We start from the raw sequence: 19,462 nt of genomic DNA, 5'->3' as shown, positions 1-19,462 counted from the left end.
CACAATCAGTTCTTTTTTTGCAGCACTGGGTAGCAAATATTCTGTTTTCTCAACTTGATTCTTAACAATTTTTCCTTTACCTCACATGTGAGTTTTTGTTCTTAAGCACTGGCTTTCCTGAGCCCTCCTGCCTCTGCCCCATTTCACACCATTGCCCAAGAGCTGGGGAAAAGTACTTTTTTCTGCTTGGGCTTTTGCTCATTTACCTCCATCTTGACTGTTCTCACTCCAGTGATTTTTCTCTCCTTTTTTTATTTTTATATATATGGCTGAAGAACCATTTTTCATTTCTTTTAATGCCATCTGCAAGGCCTAATTCAACTCAAGTTTCAATATATTCCATTTTATCACTAGATAAAACATCACTAGACAGCCCAATCTCCACAACTCATTAAGGAGGCTCTTTCAGGCTCTTTGCAGGTCTTGCTTTGCTGTGCTAAGGGCTGTTTCCCTACTCCTTAGATCCATTTTGTGGTGGTTGTTACCCTCCTACCTCAGCAGCCCCTGCACTGAGGTTTTTGCTAGTGCTTGGTCTAGCACTGGATCTGCAAGATCCAGATTTTTTTTTTTAATTGAAAAAAGGAGATTTGACTGCTGTCAGTTACTAGAAACTCCCCGGCGATAACTGTGCGGAGCACAAGCCTCAGTGGCCGCCCTACCGCACCTCACTGCCCCAACACTCCGCTCGCCCCGAGCGGGACTCAAATTTGCAGACCCCGAAACGGGAAATGGCGGGTGGCGATGCTAAGCCCCGCCCACAGTTGCGTCACCGCCGCCAAAGGCCCGTTCTGGCCCCGCCCCTCCCCTCCCGCTCCCCGCGCGCGTGCGTGCTCGCTGCGCGCCACTTCCGGTGCGGCGCGGGGCAGGCGCCGGATGTGCCTCCATAGTGGACGGCGGCGGGCTGCGGCCGTCGGAGTTGGCCGGCGCCATGGTGGAGGTGAGGCGAGGCGGCGGCGCGGCTCGGGGCGACGCGGGGCGAGTTGGGCCCGTGAGGCAGCTGCGGGCGGGGGGGAGCGCCGGCCGCGGCCCAGCCCTCGCTCCCCGGTACGTGGGCGCCGCTGCGGGGCTGGGCCGTGGCCCCGAGGGCAGCGCGGGAGGGTTTCCTCGCCCGCAGCCTGCGCGACTGGGGCCGGGGCCGGCGGGTCGGCTGTGCTTCGCCAGCCTGGGGCCGGGCGCGGGCCCGTGGAGGTGGTGCTGTGCTCCCCAGCCCCCGCTGGCTTTCTGGCTTTGTCAGCGAGGCAGGAGCGCGGCGGCGGCAGCTTTTTCGTGAGGTCTTGGAGGTGATCCGGGGCAGGAGGCCGCCGCGTCTGCTGGCGGCGGAATAGTTAGCGTGGTGCGACTGCCGTATGCCCCTAAAAACAAGGAGCTGTCAGGACCATGTAAGAAAATGTAGGGGTTGCTGCCCTGTGCCAGACTGCTAGCTGTTTTTTTCAGTGTGGTAACTCTGTCAAAAACATTGCTAGATGCTTCATAATCTTTCATTCACAATGGGGAGAGTCTTTTGTAATGGGGAGGCATTCTGTTACTTAGCACTCACGTTGTGTTTACAACAGCTACTGTTGTTGAACAGTAGTTCTCTCATAATTCTTTGTTCTTTCTTCAGTTTGCATGAAACTCCCAACCCATTTCCCAAAAGTATTAACATGGCTTCCAGTTTATTGCTGTTATTTGTGTGACGTGCAGAACAAATACAGTCCTACCGAGAGTTCTGTTTTCAGTACACTTAAGTAAGCAGGCTCACATTCCTAATGATTTTTTTTTTTTTTTACCCTTGAGAGGAAAATATGAAAAGAAAAACTGAACTGTGCTGCTGATATGGAGTATTCTGTGTAATCTGAAAGTTTTACTGTTTTGCTTCTTAGTCCCTGAGTGGAATTTTAATATGTTTTGCTTTTGAAATTTATTAAATAACAAAAAACTAAATACTAAATATTGGTATTTATTAAAAAATGATTATTAAAAGAAAACAAGTTTTGTCAGGTTTGATTTCATGTTGTTTTCTCTCAGTAATCTGAAGAGCACTGTGCTTACATGAAGTGACACAGTGTATGCAGAAGTTTATGAATACTCTTGCTCTTTTTATGGAGATAGTGAAATAGAATATATAGGAATGTTTTCAGAATYAGTTACTTTATTGCCTACATATAAAAACAGAACTGGCAAGTGTGAAGGAAAATCTTTCATGTGTATGTATTCATCATGTAGATGCCAGTGCAGAAAGTTTGATCTAAGTTTTTGGCCTGCTTTTCTCACTCTTGGTGGTTTCCAGGAAAGGAGGAGTTGAGTAAACACAGAATTAAAACAATTAATGTATGAACTTTAATTTTTAGCTTCCAACAAGAATGGTGTTTTCTGCGAACTAGATAGTGCCATATCATTTAACTCTGTCAGAGCCTGAAGTTGCTACTCTATTCAGCTTATATTGCTGTTTTCAATTCTTTATTCAGTTGTGGCAAAATGTACTTAATTATGCATTTCTTTATTTTTAGGAAGTCCAGAAGCATTCTGTGCACACACTTGTGTTCAGATCTTTGAAGAGAACCCATGATATGTTTGTAGCTGATAATGCCAAGCCTATACCATTAGATGAAGAAAGGTATGTGCTGCAATCAGTGAATTACTGGTATGTCTCAAAGTTTTTTAAATTATGATAGTGATCGTTCTAGCCAAGTCACAAGTTCAGCAGTTTGGATAGTATTACAGTGTGGTGTTAAGGGAAGAAAAATTTGAGGATTGTAAAGTAAGTGGTATAAAATGCTTTCCAGAATATTTCAAAAGTTAATAACAACTCAAAGATTAGACTTTAATATGCTTTGCTCTTCCAACAGTCACAAAGTAAAGATGGCAGTCAAGCTGCGTACGGAGTATGGCTCAGTGTTGCACATGCCTACTCTGAAAGAAAACTTGAGAGAGAAAGGAGGCTCAAACACTGGGGATCCTTATGGACATAAACAATATTCTGGAAATCAAGGTTAGTTTGCTTGTAATGGTATATTTGTGTCTTGTTTTGTAAGAGACAGTCTCACTGAAGTTAAATCTCAAGACTATAATGTTAATCTATCATGGATATAGAAGGAAATCATAATAGCTGTTTTTCATTGATATGAAAAAAGGAGTAGTAGAGAGATTTTTTCAGAACGCTTTATTTGGGAATATTCTGAGAGTGAAGAATGTTGAGAGAGATTGAAAAATCTTTGAAGAAAAGAAGAACTTGTGCTTGCGTTTTTCTTCTCCGGTATCACACCATAAGTTGTCTTGACTAGCTTATGTGTCAAAGATCCCATGCTATATGTGAAATATAGGTTCGTTACGTACTTTTCTACTTCAGAAAGGCATCTTTGGCAACATAAAGATTTTTCTTTTGAGAAAGAATCCCTTTTAATAACAGGCAGTGGCATCACCATTTTAAAAATGTTATTTTACTAGTCGGTTCTGGAAAACTGGGATAACCAAAACAAATGAATTTCAAGTAAGTGTAGTATGTTACATAGGATTAGTTCTCTGTATGGCCTGCTCTGATTTTCCTCAGTCTCCTGCTTTACCATGTCATTTGCAGTGTAGTGTAAAATATAATTTTTAATAAGAAATTCCATTGTTCTTTAGGACAAGAACTTGAATATATGGTAACTGGTACACATCCATACCCACCTGGGCCTGGTAAGTAAAATTTTGGGAGTTTTTTTGTTGTTGTTTTGTTTTTTTGCTTTCCTGTATAAATCGGGCATCATTCAGTTTCTAGGAGGCTTCTTGTTGTTGTGAATCCGTAATTGATAGTAATGAGAAATGCTCTTTGAATCTTTCGTAGTATTGATGTAGGGGGTTTTGTGGCTGATAAATGTTCCAGATTAGGAGGTACCAGGAGGATTTAGATACAGGTGGAGCATCTTTCTTCTCGCTAAGCCTCAGTGGATGTGTGCTTGTTATGGGGCTGTCATTTGTTTCTGGGATATTTCACCCCCTGTGGCAATATTTAAAAAAAAAAAAAAAAAAGGTTCTGGGAATCCCACCTCTGATGCTGTGGTCCACTGTCCCTTGTAAAAAAAATTCCTAAGACTGACAGATCCCTGCTTCCCCCACTCTTGTGGCAGAGCTGCTCTAAAACTTTTGTTGTGAATAGAGAGCGGGGGGACAGCTAGAAGGAAGTGGAATGACAAGGAGAAATGCGCTGTGCATTTCATCACTAGAGCAAAAAGATGTAGGTATCACCACCCTTCCTCTGGGAAGGGGGCATTAGTGTCAAATACTTCTGGTGTCATTTGGTTCAGTGCATGTCTGGAAGGGTTAAGTTTCTGTTGTTATATTGGCCATTGCTTGTTGTCACTTTTATTGATCACTCCTACTCTCTCTTTGTGACAGTTTAGTTTTGATTTTTGATCTTTTACTGCTAACATTTAAGTTTATTTTAAGTGTTGTGGGAAATGCTTTGCGACTTGATGTAAGTTAGAAGGTGTGAGTGTTCAGTAGACCCTCAGTCCTTAACAAACCTGCATTGTTGCCTTTGACTGTGGGGACGAGACTGACTCACACAAGTTTTCTCAAGTTCAGTGTTCTTTTAATAAAGCCAGATATGTCAAGGTTAAAAATGAGATTTCCTTGTTGTTGTTCTACAAGCACATCTCGCCCAAATGTTGTCTGTCTTGTCAGTTGCCAGAACTTTAGTCTGGGAAAGAAATAGAGAAATGGGCATGAAATGTATTCACCAGTCTGCCCAAAACTAAGCTTTGGGAGGAAAAAAGTGATCAGCTGTCCTTAGAATGAGGATATAAATTATCAGTTGTAGTCTGAAATTCTGACTTAAATAGGACTAAATCTTCTGTAGTTCTGCCCCACTCCATGGGSCACATAGGGACTACATAATAATAAACTGCACTAAAGAGCATAGTTAGCAAACATTTTTCAAATTATTGTTTCTGTCTGTGATCCCAGTAGGAACTGTGATGTTCACAGTTCCACAGTTGTTGAGGCTTGATTAAAAAAAAATTTAGGCTTCCCTTGTTTCCTCTGACAGAATCATACCACTTCTTACTGTAGAAATTGTGTACCTATATATATATGTAGAATCAAGATGGAGAGAGTTTGGGCCAAAATAAAAAGAATTATTTCTGTAGGTTTGTGACTCATCTGTGAATAATAATGGCACTGAATGACAAGATTTAATCTTAGAGGTGTGGTAAGCACTTTTACACAGGCGTATGTGTATACATGTGTTTGTGTGTATAATACACTTCTCTGCTTTCTTTTTAATAGAGTTGTCTTTGCTTTTGCTGTGTTTTCTTTTAAGGTGTGGCTCTGACAGCGGATACTAAGATCCAGAGGATGCCTAGTGAATCTGCAGCTCAGTCATTAGCTGTAGCACTTCCTCCTTCTCAGTCCAGGTACTACTGTGTTGCTTCACTAACACTTCTGTAGTTTATGGGAATTTCAAGGAAAAATGCAGATGCTGGGATAAGAACTCTTTTTTTCCCCAGCCAAATCTTGAATATTATATTTCTCTAAATTGTTTTTAAAAAACTATTTTTAGCATGGCTGGGCATCGTTTTTCTGTACACTRTTTGTTCTTGGATGTCAAGAGAGGCAATGGACACAAGTTAAAATATAGAAAAATCTGATTAGAAGCAAAGGAAAATGTTTTGCTTTTTTTTTCTTTTGGTTATGTGTTTGAACACTGTACCTTTCTGTTCACTTTGTGAAGGAAAAAGTTGATTCCAATAAGTTAACCTTTTTCACTCAACCTAGGTTGGATGCGAATCGGACAGCTGCTGGTGTGGGTGACATTTACAGGCATGCTGGAATGTCTGAGCGCTCGCAGCCTCCTGGCATGCCCATGGTGAGTTTGTTATGTATAAGGCTTCTGCTGTCAGAGTAGGTAGCGTTCACCAGATCGCTTCCAGATTCAGTTGAGTTCTGACTGAATAAGTTCAGTCAGTTTTGAGATGTCACAACAAGGAGGCTTTAGGCTTTATATGAAGAGATTGGTTATAAAGCATAAGAGTAACCTTCCTTTTAATTTGTAGACTGTGATGGAAGCTGGTGGAAACAAAAATTCTGCATTAATGACAAAGAAAGCTCCAACCATGCCCAAACCTCAGTGGCATCCACCTTGGAAATTGTACAGAGTAAGTTATGAACTTATGAACACGCACACAAAAGTAAATGAATATTTCATGTTCTATAAAGACTTCAAAGCTTAGATTTTAATTTCTATTTCTCATTCATGAAATGAAACAAAATGAAATCGAATGAAAAGTGATCATGACTAAGTTGTATGCATACTCTCTCCTTAAATAACAAGATTAGATTAGAAACTTTTTTCATTTTATTTAGTAAATTATGTTGTGAATATTATTGATTTTTACGCTTTTGTTTATGTAGATTTATCTGTAGTGTGATAAACTTTTTAAAGAGTTTATCTTTTCCAGTCAGAGTCTTTGGCAGAGGAATCATTTTTTGTTATTGTATAGGCACTATACAGCAGCATAAAGAAGCTGCACTTAAATACAGTCCTTCTCTGTGAAGTCTCAAGTGTTGAGCCACAGTATTATGGACTCATAAAGTATTAGAAACAGTGGCTTACTGGTGCAGGGTTTTTCCCCATTACAAGTTCTGTAGGTCTGGCTTATGACATGTTAAATGAAGAGGGACTACTAGAAATTTACTAAAGTAGAACTAACAATCAAGCTCTTCTCAGATCTGACTTTTCGGGGGAGCATGCACTTCTTATCTAATACAGACAAATTTCAGTGTTAGAGAAGGAAAATTATATTGACAGATATGTTTATTTCTGATTTTTGAAAATTTCTTGTTTTTATAAAGGTTATCAGTGGTCATCTGGGCTGGGTGAGATGCATTGCAGTAGAACCAGGAAATCAATGGTTTGTTACTGGCTCGGCTGACAGAACTATAAAGGTAAGGGATTGGAAGAAATTACTGACAAATTAAGTTGTCTTTCTCGTGCTATTTAGAAATGTTTTCAGCCCCAGAATAGTCAGCTACAGAATGTGTGATTTCCTCCCCCCCCCCCTTGTTACCTAGTCACAAACACAAGAGGATTTGTGGAGTATTATTTCTTCTTGAGATCTTATTCATCATATGGTAGTAGATAGCAAACATTTATGTCACTGTAATTCTTAGTTATTAACTTCAATCGAACCTGTTAYTTTTTTACCTAGGCTATTTACCCAGGCTACCAGTGTGTAGCTTTATATTAATCTGTCTCAAAATACCTATTTTGATGCAGATTTGGGACCTTGCTAGTGGCAAATTAAAATTGTCTTTGACGGGACACATCAGTACTGTACGAGGGGTGATAGTAAGTGCAAGAAGTCCATACCTGTTTTCTTGTGGAGAAGACAAACAAGTGAAATGCTGGGATCTTGAATACAATAAGGTAAGCTTTGGTTTCTTTAATCAGAGTTAATTGGTAGGGGCAAATATAAAAATCAAAACATTTAAAATATTCCTTTAAGTATTCATTTAAACTTTTTTTTTTTTAATTCATCTAGGTTATCAGACATTATCATGGTCACCTAAGTGCTGTCTATGGTTTAGACTTGCATCCAACAATAGATGTACTGGTGACATGTAGCAGAGATTCAACAGCGCGAGTAAGTAGAACTTTGTTTTAACACCTTCCATTTATGAAAGTAAATAGTTAACAAAGGTTAAAGACATATCAAGATTAAAATACGAAGGTGATTTTATGTTAACTTTGTCTTCCTTTGTAGGTAGAAACTTAAGCATTTGATTGTACCCCAAATATAGACAAATGCAGTATAATTTCAGGAGAATGTTTTACTTCTTAATTGGGTAGGTAGGCCATGTTATATATAGTCACTTAGTTTCTTGTTTTTAGAAGATGGTATAGCTTTATGTTGGCTTACTTTGCAGTAAGTTATCTATATATCATACAAATTGAGTACCAGGCTCTCCACTCCCCTTGAAATTTGCCATTTGGGGCAGTTCTGTGGTGATAAAAAACAAACTAAATACTATGGGTTTCACCTGTAGAACTATTGCAAGAATTTCCTACAATCAGTGACAGTACCTAAAATACATTGAATATGCAGCTTTACTTGACCTCTGTAATTTACTGTTGTTTCACAGATATGGGATGTGAGGACAAAAGCCAGTGTGCACACACTGTCAGGACACACAAATGCAGTTGCAACAGTGAAGTGCCAAGCTGCAGAACCACAAATTATTACAGGTAGAGTGGACAATAGTGGTTTTTCARTCATGTAATCTATACAACAATCATAAATATATCTGTTCTGTAATCATGTGATGAAGAGTTATCTCTCTTAATTTATTCAGTTTATTTCTCTTGTTAGTTTTCTGTTAAAAACAGGCTGTATAATGATTATTGTATACTATTAATGGTATGCTTAAGCAAATATACTTGCGCATTGCTTAAAAAGAACTTTGTTTTTCTGCATTTCCTGTGTTTGAAGTTTAAAATTTTTGTTGTAATGTGGATTGAGTCTTTGTATTTTGTGTAGTCTTCTGCAATTGTCCATCATCCAGTTAAGTGTCCAGTTCCATGGTTAAATATGAACTACTTCTTTCTCACTCTGTCAAAATCCAGCTTTGTTTTGTAACTACTTCATTGTTCTTGAATTTCAAGTTGCATAAAATATTCCTTATATCTTTTAAACATTTCCAGTAGTGCTGAAGACTGTTAACACCCAGCATATTTTACTTCTGAGGTGGTATTAGTAGTAAAGAACTCAGGGCTCATGTGGGATGTTTTCATCATTTTTTCGTGGTTAAGATACAGTAATGTTGTCTCTCTCTCACATAATCAAGTTTGTCTGTCTTATGAAAGCAATCGAATTAGTATAATAGCTTTTACTATTTTTTGTCACTTTCATTGCAGGCAGTCATGATACTACAATAAGGCTCTGGGATTTGGTGGCAGGAAAAACTCGTGTTACTTTAACAAACCACAAGAAATCTGTAAGAGCAGTTGTATTACATCCAAGACAGTAAGTTTTCCTCATTCCTTTAACCTTTCATAGTCTGTAACATTGGGCAGTGACAAAGTCAATATGAATGATTTAAAATGATAGGGCAGAACAGTGTGGAAAAACTAATGAAAGAAGAGCTTAAAATGCTTTAAAAATGTACCTATTAGTAAAATATTAGTTCTCAAAAGCCTTTCATACACTGATTCCATTCTCCAAGTATTGTTGTTGGTGTATGCTAGTAATTCCCAGAATTTCTTATACTCTGCAGAACTTCTTACACATGCTTTGATGCAGTCCTTGAGAGATCAGTGACACTGGGCTTCCTAAGACTAATAATAATTACATAATTGAATGTTAGCAGAAAGTGAGGAAGTTCTGTAAAATTGCCTCTTTGTGAATAATGCTAAAGGGGACAGCAACTACTGCAAGGGGTTTTTTTTGAATCTGTGCTTCACTGTACAAGATACTTCAATACAACTGGTCTTGCAGAGAAACTTCTATAGGTAATTAATCTTTGAAGCAGATGATGGCAATGTACTGATTTAAGATGCTATATTTTGTTGCATCAACAGTTTTCTGGTCTGATAAATCCCCATAAAAACAATCGGTGAAAAAACTGCAGGATCTATTAAGTAGACAGCAAATTGCTTTAGACATGGTGGCAGTTGAAAATACTGCTAAAGGCTTTTGTACATGCTACCCAAATGATCTATGTAAATGCATATGTTTAAATGAGGGAATACTTTTTTTTTTCTTTTCTCCCTGATACCTGATGGTGCCATTATACTTGAAAATTTGCCAGAATAACTATGGACAAGAACGTTAGCTTTTTACACTCTCCAAAATTTAAAGTGTATTTTTAATGTTTGTTTGCATATTGTCATCGTATATGGCCCAGGGGAGCCTTGTGATTTATGAAGTTTAGATAATCTATAGAATGGAAAGGAAACAGAATTATGTAATTACTGTTCTTGTTCGTGGTTTTATAAAATCACTTTGTATTTATGCAAAGTAAGTTTCAGCAGAGCTGCTTTAATGTTAAGTAACTTTGCAACTAGTTCAGCAGTAATTTTGATGAAGGGCATTGGCTTATCCTTATTTTAAATTCTGATTTACTGTCCTAATCTTCTTTCAGTTACACATTTGCATCTGGTTCTCCAGATAATATTAAACAGTGGAAATTCCCAGATGGAAACTTCATTCAGAACCTCTCTGGTCACAATGCTATTATCAACACACTGGCTGTAAATTCAGATGGAGTTTTGGTCTCAGGAGGTAAAGTGAGAAATACTTACTGATATTTTCTTTCCTTCCTGTTTATATGCCTGGAGGTCCTTAGACAGAGATGCTCATGGAGCCCTCCTTTATCTGGCCTACAAGCCAGCTACAGCCCACAACTTCATTTCATAGGGAGTAGTAGTGTAACTTTATTTTCTTTGTTGTTAACTGAATTGCATGCCCAAAAATGCATTTGAAAGTAGTTTCAGCCCGCAGCAGGGAAGAGGTTTCCCATTCTCAGTTGACTATTGGGCATGGCTCCAGAGTCCATCCCGTTGGATCTCCTGAATCTGAATCACTAGTGCCCCCTCACAAACAGACTGGAAATCAGAAGTAGACTRGGAGACTCCTGACTCCTTGGTGGCTGCTCTTAGTCACATGTTGATGCAGTGAGAATGGATAGAGGACACAGAAAATCCTGCTAGAGCCTGCTGTACCATTTAAATCTTAACTCTCCCTGTTTTGTATGCAGCACAAATGCATTTGTTCTGCTGTCTAGAAGTTTTATTATGTGCATTTTCTGATGTTATCTTTGTATTGTATTAGATCTTAGCTTAATAGCTCATCTTCAAACTTTATTTGGCTCTGTGAATCAAAACGAGGTTACTCAGCTATATTATATATGCAAGCATTCTAAAGCTAGGAAACTAGCCACTTTGCTCCAGTGCCTCCATATTCTCTGGGAGGATTTTGTGTCCGTTCCGAACACATTGATTTAATTTGTCACTCAAAAGCTTTGTGAATTAATATAATCATCTGAAACATTCAGAGTATTGTTAGTGGTCTTTGGGCCCTAAATGTCTGAGAACTACTGGTTTACGTGCCTGTGTCTGTTTTGTGGGGGTAGGAAGAGAAGCCTGAATGCTTCTTTACTAAATCTGCTCATGAATAATTTTATAAGAATCTCAATTACCTCGTATTGCAGGTGGTATTTTTCTATAATGCAGTTACCCAAGCATTGTAACAAAATTAGTATGTTGGGAGTATATGCTACTAAAACCATATTTGATATTTCTGAGAGTTGTATGTTTGAACAAGATAGTAAATGTGTAGACTTTTTTAGTGACAAGCTTTTATGAAAGTAGCGTATAGAAATCTCAACTGAATTCAAATCTGGTTTTCATTAGGGTACTCTGCCTACATAGGGTGATAGTAAGGTTTTTTAAATTGTAGATGCTATTATAAATGGAAAATGAACAAATAATATGAAAAGTACTAATTTCATAGCTTGAGAATCGAGCTCTAGAGAAAGAACCCAAGATCATGTGAGAAATYGCAGTTAAAGCAGGAAGTTGAACCCAAATGTTTGACTGGTCTTAGACCAGTTGTTAAACAAGATGGTCCTAGTAGAGCTCTAGCAGTCATAGGAAAGTAAATTAAGAGGCTTGTCTGTATTGCTCCAAATTATTCCTAGAGTCTGAGTTTTCAGCCCTTGGTTTTACTTCTCCAATCTTTTGGGTAGTAGTAACCCAGACTGGGACTTAATTCACGATATCGTACATGAGTTAAAAAGTTCAGTTTAAGATTTAGATTCCATAAGTTTGCAGTAAGCAAGCTACTTATTAAAAAAAAAACAAAAAAAACAAACAAAAAAACCCCCCTCATATACACTTCAGTGTTTGTATACAAAGCATAATTGTTCTGAAAGCTGTTACTTTTTGTTAAGTTGCTCTTTGGAACACTGAGATTTTTTCTGTTCTTGGTCCCATTAGATACTCCAAATCCCAAGCCTGCATTTAATACTGTAAAATGGAAATGTGTTGAGTAGGGGCTGGAAGAGAGCTAATTATGTTGTCAGCTTATCCTAGTTATGATTTCAAGTACATATAACACTGTATCTGCAATCTTAAAATCAGGATAAAATTGTATTTGAGAACATGTGCTTTCATAGTGAAAGCAAGAACTTTACAAAATACTGAGGTTTTCTTCATACTTCATTCTGTATTATTTTTGAAGGCGTTTCTAGAAGGTCCTTGCAGGATTTTTTTTGTGTTAAAGTAATTGAGGCTTTAGAAAACCTTGTTCTTTCTCCACATCGGAAGATTGTTTTTCTAATTATTTTGTGTGKGTGTGTGTGGTTTTTATTTTAAGATACTGTTTAGATACAGACTTTCTTACATTCTTATGCTATCTACAACTTCAAAGAAACTGATGCTGAGTTAAAATAATTTGAGGTTACCTTAGGTATCTTATCTTAGAAGCATACTTCCTGAAACAACTGGATTTCTTGTCTAGTTGGCATCAGTGGAGAAATGAAAGTTATAATAGGTCTGGTTCAGCTAGGGTTCTTTTTGGYGTTGTTTATTGAAACTGAAAAGGTTGTTTTGAGAGCATCCTTCAGAACAGGAAGTTCAGATCTGTATGAATACCCTTAAGCTGGTGCTACTAGCAATAATGGTGACAGTGGTTTAAACTAGTAGCTGAAATAAGCTGAATATTTGTAGAGGTTCTATGTCCCTTGCTGACAAATTCAGCAGTGAATGTTTGTGATCTGTTTAACAGGATGATATCTCTGGTCAATTTTAGTAGAACTACTGAATAGGGAACTGATTCAGAATTCCAGTCCTTTCTTTGCTTCCAAACCAACTTGCTGTAATTGCCTTGTGCCTTAGTATGCCAGCTCTCTGGGTTTTCCGTTGCAAAGTTTGATGAGCTTCTGCAGAAGCTTCCATCAGCCTTCCTAAACAGTGTGTGAGTGACCTTCCTTCTTATTTAAGAAGGAAACGAGCAGAAAACAGGAAACTACTATGCGACATGCTGAGCTATTCCACATGAACATTATAGTTAATGTGTTCCTGACGCGTTAAACAGTTGTTCATGACACTGTTTTTAGAAAAATAGTAGAAATTAACTGGTTAAAATTATAATCATGTTTCTTTTTTGCAGCTGATAATGGTACTATGCATTTTTGGGACTGGAGAACTGGATATAATTTCCAGAGAGTACATGCAGCTGTACAGCCAGGTTCTTTGGACAGTGAATCAGGAATATTTGCTTGTGTTTTTGACCAGTCAGAAAGCAGATTGCTGACTGCTGAAGCTGATAAAACCATAAAAGTATACAGAGAAGATGATACTGCGGTATGTTGAAGTGACTTTTTAAATGTATTTTCATGAAATCAGTGGATTTGGAACAAATGACATATATCCATAGGAGCCATGCATATGGATTTGTTCAGTTAGTCTTGTCATTAGTGTTTGAAAAGAATGAGTATGTAATTACTTAGAGGACAGCAGCAGCTAGTTTCTGAACTGATTTCTTACTTACTGCTATAAGAAGTCTCAGGTCCATCTACTCTTCTGCAAAAGTCTTTGTGATGCAGTTTGGAGACATCTCATTACAATAAAAGTATATATTTAATTTTGAAGCCAGTAGGGGACTGTATTTATAATCATTAAAAGATAGGAATTAGACAAAGATTGTTTAAAATTTGAAGATTTTCTGTATATGATTTCTGTATATGATCTAGATTAAAAATCAAAGGTAGATGACTAGAATTCAGAGTAAGCAGCTTAGTTCCAAAATACTGTGCTAAATTCTGAATCAGTTTACTAATGTACTAGATGATAGTTTACTGTATAGTTTCTCTGTATCAGACTGTGTCTTCAACACAATAAGTCTTCAATATAAAGAACGTAAGCATTTGTATTAAACCTAGGGATTTTTTGCATTGAATTAGACTTGGAGTAACTCTGAGCTGTAAAGGAAAAGGAATCTTTTATCTGTTGTTTATCCACAGTTGGGCAAAATGTAAAGATCAGGAAATTTGCCAATACGCGTATGGATATCACTAGAAGGACTGGCTGTGGAATTCCTATTCCTGTACTTTGATCACTAATATATTGTTTCTGAACTGCCATTGACAATCTTGCTTTTACTCTTGTCAAAAAAAAGACCTGAAGTACAGACCTTGTCATGCACTTCAGACAGTGGGATGAAGTAAAATAAAACTTAATTTGGGTAAATAAATCACATAATATAGTAGTTACATTTTAATGTTATGTATGAAATAGAATGTATATCCTATGTAAGTAATATTTTAAACTGAACCATAATTACAGATAAATTTCTAGCTTATAATATCCTTATGAGATTTTTCTTTTTCCCTTCAGACTGAAGAAACTCATCCTGTCAGCTGGAAACCAGAAATTATCAAGAGAAAGCGATTTTAATACGGCTACATACATACGCTATAATTTTGTTTTGGCTTTCCTGAAAGTATTCAGTCACATTATGTTCTGCCTAGAACAGCAGAGCAGGAACTCAGCTAAAGTTACTGCTTTTTCAACATGTTTTATAATAAATTTTATTTCTCTTTGTTTTTGTCTTTTTTTGGTATGATCCCAGCACACCAGTTGCAGCTGTTAACTGTTTCGCTTTTTAGAGCATGTATAGTTCATGAAAAGGGTAGGTGGTTACTTGATTTTATATATACACTGAGTGCAAGTCTAAAAATATTATGCTGAGCTGGGTTTTGTGGAAGACCTTTGCCTGACTGCAAAAAGTTAACTGCAAATTCATGCATAGAGACCATCTACTGGCAATTTTGAGTAACATTTTTAAATTGTAGGCTACTATTCTTTATAGTATATATGCTAAGTATCTACTGTAATGGAACAGTATATATACTAAACTATGTAATAATAGACTAATCAAGGAAGAGGCAGAACTATGTAATAATAATAATGTAGTTTGCTTAGTAAAGGTACTCACTGAGCATTGGTGGAGTTCTGTTATTGAACAAAACTGACTTTCAAAGTGCTTCTCTCCCTAGGAAAGTTCTCCTATGCAATTCCTCATCTTTGCCGATTTCAATTCGGAGTGAACCTTCTATAGCAAGGGCCACTGTCAAAGCATATGGTTTACAATAAGCACCAGGTTAAGACCAATTGACTTACCTTTTTAGATCAACTGTCTTTTGCTTTTTCCAATTATTCAAAGCATGTGTGATGTTAGATTATAGGAAACTTCTGAAACTGCTCTAAAAGGAAAAGCTCTTAAGTCATTCCAGTCTTAATTGTATTTGCGGCTGCCTCCCCACTACCTTATTAAGGATTTAAAAAATATTACTGAAAGATGATTAATACTCCTGGACGAGCAAAACTTTCATTCTGTTTGCAAAACAGTCATATAATGGGCAATAAACACGTAAGTCTCCTTGCCACAGCTTATCTGTGATGTTAGCGCTGTGCTGAAGCACTTTCTGTTGGGCAGGGGGAAAAGCAGGAGTCACTCAGTCATTCAGTTGTTGGCAACTTTGCTAACATTGCTAGTAGCTGCAGTGGCGAGTTTCATGCTGGGTAAACACTGAGAATTGTTTTGTGGCCACTGGATTGATAGTAACCATTTCTACTTTTTGCTAGTCTGACATCTCTTTTCAAATCTGTGAATTATGTTAGAGAAATCACATAGTTTGCTGCAAGTGCCTGGAGTGCCCCATTTTGGATACTTCCAGTGTAACTTACCAAAAGCTAGTAAAACTAAGTGTTGTTCTTATTATAAGGTTATTTGTCTTATTAATTTTTTTTATGATGCACAGGGATACTCTTGTATACATCCTTTAAATACTTTTAAATGTTTGACAGTATCTTTTTAAAACAGTTAATGATGCATAAATAACTGAATTTTGGTTGACAGCCATTATCTAAAACATCTTCACAAAATAGTCAGATTTACACACATTGACTTGTTTATTGCTGTTCTTTAGCATACATTAAGTCTTGCCTTTCAGATTACTATATTTTAGAACAAAATAGCAAGAAAATGGGACTGGTGATGTTTTTACAATTTTGGAAAATACAAAAGCCCCCAAAACCCTTGGAAAAAATGGATTGAAAAGAAGCATTCACTTTAAAGGGGTACTTTCAACTATAATAATTTAATTTTACTTTCAAAAATCCCCTAGATATTTTCAAGGTTTTTTTTCTTTTGATATTTAGAAGTGTTGTTGTGGCGGGGAGGAGAACATAGATTATAGTGACATGCTTGCATTCCCCTTTAACCTGCTTCTGTCTGTGTATCTACATTGCCTGCAGTCCTTACTCATAGTGTCGTTTTCTTGCCATCTCAGAGTATGGAGAAAAGTATGCAGGTTGTGTTGGATTAAATCCCTCTTATTTGGTTGATACACTAAATTTTTTAGATCTTTACTACAGCTGTTTGCCATTTGAACTAATGTAATGGGGAAAAATGCAGGTTGTAGCCTATGCATTTTATTTTTATGCTTTTATTCTGGTGGCTAATGCTTCATTTCAGAAATGTGTGAACTATTTAGTGTTTTGCAGAATTTTGTGGCTCACTGAAATCCTCTATAGGACACCAGAGTGGGGAGGAGTAACTTGCTTGATAAAAAGATAAGTGTATTTTTGTTGCGGTGGTGTGTGTGTGTGTGTGGGGGGGGGGGTTGTTTGTTTTTTAAGCATCTTTATTTCTTTTGATAATTTGAAATCAGGAAAAGGAGATTAGAGGTTCTGGCTCACAATTTGTGCTCACCTTCTCTGTATTGGCGCCTTCCTTTAAAAATTGCAGTTACTCCACTGTTTATCCCATTGAAGATGATCAGGCAGTCTCTTGCAGAACCTGTGTTTCTGCACTGGAGTTCTGCAGGAATGTAGTAGCACAGTGGCAGTGGTGTTTTTGGCATTCTTTGTGGTGCTGTGGATACAGATTTGGTTTGTAAATTAAAGGCTGTGTCACTGTTGTTTGGGATTATAGTTTTTGGCTTTGCAATATGCTGTCCCAATTTTAAGTTGTATTGTATTTTTTAACATTTGATTTGCATATTTATTTTCTTACCAGCAGTGTTTTTCTTCCACTTGACAGTCTTAGTAATGTGAATATCATTACATGTACCTCTGTATAATTAATTATTTATGACACATCAAGATTAACATACTTGTTTAAGTGCTTCTCTAGTGCAAAGTAAGCTTAGGTAGTGAGTTGTGTTAGACATAACTGATCCATATAGATGTATGGTGAGATTAGACTTGTCCATGTAAGTCATAAGATGAAGCAGAACAGGAGGATCTGGTCCACTGTTTATATTTTCCATACTTCTGGAAAGTGTCATGCTGCAGTGTCAGTTACAGTAGTCTTGAATTGGAATCTAATCTCAGAACATAATTATTGTCATTTATTTAATAAAATTTGATGTTACCTCCTGTATATGATCAGATCATGCCCATTTCTACCACAAACCTTAGGTTTTGTTTTATACTGTACATAACTACAGAGAAGGAAAATGTTTTTTTGATTGTAACATACTTCAAAAGTGTGTAACTGGTGAAAGCGATAAATTTTAAGATCACTCTTTGCTGTATAAAAGAGCATCTAATGTAAGCTATGCAGCTAGAATGCTGTCATTTGCTGGCAGCATAAGTTGTGCAGAATAGTATGTATTTGGCATATTGAAGGCTTACAGAAATGAATCTTTAATAGCCAAGTCTCTTTTTGGTCCTGTTAGATAAGAATTAGTGCTGTGTGCCTGATTTAAGCAACAGCAATTTAGCCCTCAATAAAACCTGAAATACAATGTGATTTCATGTCATTTCTTTTCACTGTGGGTTTTGTAGTAAGAAGAATATAAAGCAACTAAATGTGTGTTGACAGTTAAAGTAATTTAGGATTCAAAATGACTTCTTCCCATAGTGTACAGTAAAGAATATTTTTGCAGATCAGCTGTAATGGAGAGAGAAAAAAACTGATTCCTGTTTTATGAAAGGCTTCACATCTCCTTGAAGTTCAGGGATTAGCAGAACTAATGTAGAGTTATTAATGAATTCTGTTATCTTTAATGAGTTTTTAAAAAATGTTGACGCTTCTYTGGAGTTAAGTATGAGGTCTAGGACAGGTTCTGAATGGGAGCTGTGGGAGGGGGGAAAAAAGCTTAGAGTGAGAGCATTTTAGATATGTCTTACTGGGAACAAGTTAAAGGTGTATTTCTGCCATGGCAGAAATGGAAATTTTGGTCACAATGGAATCACTGGGAGTTTTGTCATTAATTTTGAATTCACAATCTCGTTCAGTGTGGGGTGTTTTAATCTAAAGTGAGTTGGAAAAATTATCTGTGTAACACATTATATATGTAGGTATTCACACAAAACTTATTTTTTGAACCGAGGGTTTGGGGATTTTTGTTTTAAATGCGACTTCTAAATCTTTGTTAGTATACCTAAGAAAGTGGTAAAGATTTTGAAAATTAATGAATACCAATAAGTCTAATCAGCTGAAAAAATTGACCTGCAATTTGTTCCGTGAAACTTAACACTAGATTAGCAGGACTTGAAACTAGCATGAATATGACTTTTATGGGAAATGTCCCATGACTGCTGCGGAAACATGCAATTAACTGAATATACAACCACATAAAAGGTGTTCTATTGTACAGATTAATATCTGAAGCAACTGCTACTCTATGGAGATTACAATAAATAGCCTTCTGCTTTTTCTTTTAGAGAAGCAGAAAGTGGAGATGTTCAAAGAACTAAGTGAAAACATCCTTTTACTTGATAGCCATTTTTGTTCAAATAGAATATGCGGTTAGTGAATCCACTTCATTCCTTTGAAGCACACAAGTTCTCAGTTGAAATAAGCCGGAATGCTGCATGAAGAAAGAGAAGCTTTTTGACTCATTTTTATCTGTAGTTCCAAGCCTTGACAGGCAGGGCACCGAAGAGCTCACTGGTGGTGATTTAGATGGAGATCATCATTCTGAGAGACTTGATATGATGCTTCCTTAATTGTAGCAGCTAAAAATCAGTTTTCTGGCTTTTAGGTCTTATTGATGCCTTATGAATTTAGCTCAGTGCTTAATAGATCAGAAGTTGGCTGAAAGCTGGCAGAAAAGTTAAAGATGGGATGGAAAATAAATTGTTGTTTGTCTAAAGATGATCCTTCCAAGAACTTTGATGCACAGAGGCAAATCTGCAGTTCTTGTCACTATATTCAGCAAGCTTCTGTAAGYAAGCTTTGTCTGCAGGGCTCTCAAAATGTAATTACCTCTATGAAGACTTTTCCRCATTCATTTTTCTTATGCTTCCTTTTTTAAAAAAGAAAAGTAAATAAAAATACACTGGTCAAGGGTCATTCTGTATTTTAACTTCAGTTATGTGTCAGAAACTTGAAAGTATAAGCATTCACAAATTCATTTTGATGTTGGAAGCTACACAAGACCTTTTCCAGCAAAATGCCATATAATTAACCAAAAGAAACTTTCTTTA

At 37.1% G+C, this 19,462-nt stretch overlaps 1 protein-coding gene across 1 annotated transcript; it reads left to right on the top strand.

The window, feature by feature from the left end:
- The first annotated feature begins 842 nt into the window (after positions 1-842).
- Positions 843-17,780, top strand: PLRG1 (pleiotropic regulator 1). Its single transcript, XM_026088214.1, has 15 exons — positions 843-937; positions 2,490-2,596; positions 2,829-2,971; positions 3,604-3,657; positions 5,282-5,375; positions 5,737-5,827; positions 6,015-6,116; positions 6,814-6,906; positions 7,238-7,387; positions 7,503-7,604; positions 8,104-8,206; positions 8,876-8,984; positions 10,102-10,241; positions 13,131-13,324; positions 14,357-17,780. The coding sequence occupies exons 1-15, from the start codon at positions 929-931 to the stop codon at positions 14,414-14,416; spliced, it is 1,551 nt and encodes a 516-aa protein (XP_025943999.1). The 5' UTR covers positions 843-928; the 3' UTR covers positions 14,417-17,780.
- The last annotated feature ends 1,682 nt before the right edge of the window (positions 17,781-19,462 follow it).

Source organism: Apteryx rowi, unplaced genomic scaffold (genome assembly GCF_003343035.1).
Source record: "Apteryx rowi isolate R43461 unplaced genomic scaffold, aptRow1 scaffold_76, whole genome shotgun sequence".
In the NCBI taxonomy this organism is placed as follows: domain Eukaryota; kingdom Metazoa; phylum Chordata; class Aves; order Apterygiformes; family Apterygidae; genus Apteryx; species Apteryx rowi.
The sequence above is the reverse complement of the archived record's forward strand: the minus strand, read 5'-3'. Positions and strand labels throughout refer to the sequence as shown.